The sequence below is a fragment of the Sinocyclocheilus grahami genome, unplaced genomic scaffold (assembly GCF_001515645.1).
Source record: "Sinocyclocheilus grahami isolate Dianchi unplaced genomic scaffold, SAMN03320097.WGS_v1.1 scaffold1551.1, whole genome shotgun sequence".
In the NCBI taxonomy this organism is placed as follows: domain Eukaryota; kingdom Metazoa; phylum Chordata; class Actinopteri; order Cypriniformes; family Cyprinidae; genus Sinocyclocheilus; species Sinocyclocheilus grahami.
The window spans coordinates 349,950-355,535 of record NW_015506730.1 but is presented as its reverse complement, the minus strand read 5'-3'; the positions used below and the strand labels follow the sequence as shown (position 1 = coordinate 355,535).

Below are 5,586 nucleotides of genomic sequence, written 5' to 3'. Positions count from 1 at the left end.
GATGAAGATTTCATTCCTCCAGGTTTGTTTCTTTCTTTTTTGACCTTTTGTTGTTTTTCATGACACTTGAATGTCTCTGCAGGATCAGGTTCATATTGACTGATGATCTGATCAGGTTTGAGAGAAGATTTTCTGAGATATTTGGGAACATAATGGCAAATTATAGTATTTTTCTCTCTCTCTCTGTGTTGAGATTTTGATCTTGAATGTGTTTTTTAAGAGAGCCAGATTTGCTTTGCCTGTTTGTAAGGCTGCACAATTTGGCCAAAAATCTAATTACAATAAATTATTAATAAATTAATTATTATCAATTATAAAATCATGAAAGAAATACATTGTGATTGCAATAACACTATTATAATGTAAAATTATAAATATGGTGAAATGGGTGGAGAATGTTGCATTTCCAAACTCACTTTATCAATATGTCTGTTAGGGATGTCAATTTTCGATCATTTCCATGATCGATCGTTGTTTAAATTAACGATCGATTAATCGTTAACCTTATTGCAGCGGCACGCAGTCAAAGGCATGACAGGATGTGCAAAAGCCACTCTCACACACACAAAAAACGCTTTCTCGTCCGAAATAAAGGGGTTTTAGTCTGAGTAAAATGCTACAACTCCCGTACATAGCTGTCTTAAAGCGGCAACTCCTTTTTCCTCTCTCCCGCAACACTACCCCCACTCTGGATGGTGATTAAACTTAACACCACTCCAGCACCATGGCATGACTGATACAAAATACATCACACACATTAACAAGTATATTACCATAGATTCACAGTGTTAATAGAAGGCAAAAGTACATTCAACACAATGTCTACCCATATTAAATTTTTTATGTTCGTTTATCCCTTCTTTTTTTAAATTTGTTTATCAACAGTCCGTAGGCAGCTCCATTGTCAAAGCACACAGTCCATTCAAGCAACTGCGCTTAATGGAGGCACTGGCCAATATATTCCAACCCCACGTGACGGGTAAACAGTCCATAAGGTGAAAGGATAGCACGGTGCCGGGAGGGGTTAAAGAGTAGCTTTGTAAAGGGGGGGCCTTCGTTGAAGCAATAGTAATTCAGTCCCAACATGACTAGTGAGGTAGTTAGTTAAGGCCAGCTGAGTGACCGACTGACTTCTCCACTACTGGCCTGCAGAAAGAAAAGAGGAGAACAACAGCCGTTGCATAACAACTCGGCAACTCGGGCTTAATTAAACATACACTTGGCTTGTTTCCTTAACAGCAAAATGGTAAACAACAAAATCCAACAAAAAGGGAAAAAGGGAACACATTAAATAATATTTTCCACAGATGACATGCATCAATTATTATTTTTTTGAACAATTGTATAAGAATAACAAATTGCCAACAAAATATTCTTTCTTTCTCTTTTTTTCCCCTTAAGTCTTTAATAATCAATTAGTCCAGTCCCCAAACCTCCTCGGTGATCTCCTGACTCCTGCCTCATTTGGTCGTTAACAGTCCCTGTTAAATCCTGTTGCATAGTGCTACCTTCTCTCCACTGAACATCCTCTGTGTCCTGCTCAGTCATCGGCACACTGGTGTCATCCATGAGAGACATGCTGTCTGGGCCACCGGAATTCCTGGTTTCCTCCGTGAAGAGACAAGACAGATCCAAGTCAAGTTCAGCTCCATCGACTCCCAGGTCTGGGGCAGGAACTTCCTGAGGTTGCCAAACTTCTGAGTCTTTAAACACCCAGCTGTCCACCCACTAGCCCCTCGTGCATCTGGTGCATGACATCTTTCCGGAAAACTCGCAGCAGGATAATCTGGGGGTAAAACTCAGGGCCCTCATTCAGGTAGTAACATCGTAACAGAATGCCATCCTTTAGGTACAGTCTTTGCCACTGACTCTAGTAGACTTATGTTGCCGGCCCATAGGGTGACACATCTTCCCAGGAGGGTCATTCCATGCTTTCCTTCATCCACCTCTTGATGGGAGCGATATCAGTATCAGCTGCTTGGGCAGCACGCAGTTCTTCAGTAGTCCACCCAGAGAATGAAGAAGTACTGGCAGTGATGGCAGGTTGTACTACCCCCACTTGACAAGACTCCGTGGTAACAGCTGCAGGTACGTTACTTACAGGTTTGCCATCAAAGTCACACTGGACTGCCTGGTGACAGAGCTGAGGGCTAATCAAGATGGGATTCTTAAGGTTGCAGGGGCAAGTTGAACGGCATGGCCTCCGGGAAAGCACATCAGCATTTTCATGACAGCGCCCAGGGTGATGAACAACTTTGAAGTCATACTCTCCAAGCTTCTCAAGCCACCTGGCCAACTGTCCCTCCAGTTCTCTCATTCTTATTAGCCACTGTAGGCTACTATGGTCTGTGCGTACAGTGAAGGATCTGCCCAGCAAGTACTGACTTGCCAGTACCAGGAGGCAAGGTCCAATGTGCTAAACCACTTTGCTGTGGACAGCATGTCTAGTGTGTCTTGGATTCTTGGAAGTGGGTAGGCGTCTTTTATGGCGCGCTCATTTAGTGCCCAGTAGTCTACACACAGGCGGTATGTTTGGTCTTTCTTTTGCACCATTACGATTGGTGAAGCCCAGCAGCTATTACTTGGGGAGGCTAAGCCAGCATCAAGATTCTGCTGGATCTGTTCATCGGCACTTTGCTGTTTCTCAAATGCCATTCTACGCGGTTGCTGCTTCACAGGTGGGCCAGGCTGGGTTTGAATGTCATGTTGAAGAAGGTTTGTGTGGCCGAGGTCTGTCGGTCCAGTGGAGAAAACATCACCGTAAGCACGAAGCAGCTCCGCAAGCTCACGCTGTTCTGCCTCCCTCAGATCCCTTGTACTCTCTGCATACAGCGACTGTAAGTGACTTGGGACAACTGCGGGACATGAATCCGCTGGGGGCAGCGCTGCAGTGGAGGCCTGAACCACATCAGCAGGCTGGAGGATTCCGGCAATTACACGCTTCCTTACCTTCACATTGACAGTACCTGAGTTATACAGTCTAACGGGAACTCGATTACTTGACTGGGCACCAATTATAATCCGTGCCACCATCACCTGATGCTTCTCCATTAAGCCTTTAGTCGGACTCAGCAGCACACTGCCCTGTACTTCCTCCCGAAAATGTGCATTGCCTGGAATGATGTATTCACGTCCCGCCTCAAGGACAGCTGTGCGTGCTATGTGGACCACGTGCACCCTGGGCTTGTTCTTTGGATTAAAGTATTGAATCTGCTCGCCGAACAAGAAGAAGAAGAAGAAGAAGAATGAGCTTTTACACATATGAAGAATTTGTTTTCGTGACAGAAGCTTCCACAGTGTAACAGAATGACAGTGACAGAACAAAAAACACAGATAATAAAAAATAGAACAAGTAAATAAGGAATAAAAATATATAAATCGACAAATGTATGTGCAGGTATATTACAATTGACAGTTTTGTATGTACGGGTACTGTTAGATAAATAAGTGTATGAGTGTATAAATAGTGTGTGTTCCACAGTTATTGTTAAGTGTTCATGAGATGGATTGCCTGAGGGAAGAAACTGTTCCTGTGTCTGGTCGTTCTGGTGCTCAGGACAAATGTATGTGCAGGTATATTACAATTGACAGTTTTGTATGTACGGGTACTGTTAGATAAATAAGTGTATGACTGTATAAATAGTGTGTGTTCCACAGTTATTGTTAAGTGTTCATGAGATGGATTGCCTGAGGGAAGAAACTGTTCCTGTGTCTGGTCGTTCTGGTGCTCAGTGCTCTGTAGCGTCGACCAGATGGCAACAGTTCAAAGAGGGAGTGTGCTGGATATGAGGGGTCCAGAGTGATTCTGCCAGCCCTTTTGCTCACTCTGGATAAGTACAGTTCTTGGAGAGAAGGGAGGGTTGTACCAATGATTCGCTCAGCAGTCCGGACTACCCTCTGTAGTCTTCTGAGTTTGAATACAAACTTTCTCCCTCCTTTCTCAACTGCACAGCACACAGTGAGGGCACGTCTCTCCAGTACATTTCATACTGAACTACATTACACATAATGCATCTCACTCTGGACTACAACTCCCGTACATAGCCGTCTTAAAGCGGCAACTCCTTTTTCCTTTCTCCTGCAACACAGTGCGTGCATACGAGATGGAGCGAGCGCGGGTTTGGCTAGATTTGGAGGTTATTGCTCACGTCTCATTCGGCACAAATCCAAATGTTTCCATATTCTCAATGTATTTGAATGTTAAACTATTATTTATAATGTAAACTAGACTTGTACTTTACACGCTTTCGCATATAGACGGAAAAGATCATCCTCTTCACATGAGCAGAAACGTCCTTAACAGCAGAGTGAACCGGTATACTACGGTCCATTTAAACTGACCAGTGTAACTTTTTATTTGTTTGGTTGACTATTTTATTTTGATAATGAACAGACTGCGATGTAAATATGAATTGCTAGAATATGTGGGGTGTGCGCGCTATAGGCGCCGGCGCGATTTTATTTTTGCACACTCACAATAAAAACAAAAGATTTGTGCTTTTGTAAAATAAAGCAAACAAACAGAATGCGCTTTGTCATCCTGTCCTTTCCGTGAGCTTGTTTATGGAGCGCCGCGCCACACTTCTGTTTTAAATCTGTCGTGACCATGCTTTTGGATGTCGTTCGAACCCATTTACATGGCTTTGTTCTGCTTTTGCTGGTTGGTCACGAATTTCTACAAATTCAATAATATGTAGGCAATGTTTCTTTTCCTAAATCCTCACCGCCTAACCCTCTAATTTCGCAGGTTTATTTGATTGTCATTCACTTTTTATCACCGTTTTCGCATCTCTTACTGTGGTAAATATGCGGGAAGTGAAATTAAAGATTTCATGGCAATGAATTAAGAATTTATTCGATTTATTAATTTGTTCCCTTATTTTAGTTAAATCATGGGTAATTTAAGGAACAAAATTAATGAAACATGGACAGTGGCCACAAATTAACAAGGCATAGGAACGAATTAACAAGTTGTAGAAATGAATAGCCTATAGCCTATCTGTCCTACCGCAGCCTTGCAAAGCGCATGATATGAAACAATTATCTGGGGAAATTAGATACAACATTTCTATTGCTTTCCATGTTGAATAACTTTGTGTTGTTTCTATTTTAATGTACCTTTAAAGTTTAAATCACATTAAAAGCTTAATTTGTACATTATGAATGAATGATGATGCATTTATATACCGTCACAGTCACTCGCAGCCGCTCGCACGTGTTTTGCGCATGAGCCGCATGCAGCCCAAAATTAAACGGCTTAATCGACCACGATCGATTTTAATGATTGCATCTCTTATTGACAATTAATCGATCAGCGATTAATCGTTGACATCCCTAATGTCTGTGCATATTTAATTAGCTTTTTGCGATTTGATAACTGCACTAAACCATATTGTGATTATTTTATTTTTTATTAATTGTTTACCCCTAGACTTATATAGACAGATCATTACAGAATTTCTGTATATTTCCTGAGTGACACAAACAAATCTCAAATACAGTGGGTACGGAAAGTATTCAGACCCCCTTAAATTTTTCACTCTTTGTTATATTGCAGCCATTTGCAAAAATCATTTAAGTTATTTT

The 5,586-nt window shown here is 41.9% G+C and overlaps 1 protein-coding gene across 1 annotated transcript in view; it reads left to right on the top strand.

Annotated features, from left to right (window-relative positions):
- LOC107571120 (zinc finger protein 345-like) overlaps positions 1-5,586 on the top strand; it is a 19,532-nt gene that overhangs the window by 11,734 nt on the left and 2,212 nt on the right. Inside the window, exon 4 of the mRNA XM_016257396.1 lies at positions 1-22. Coding sequence (XP_016112882.1) covers positions 1-22 — 22 coding nt within the window. The remainder of the gene's footprint in view (positions 23-5,586) is intronic.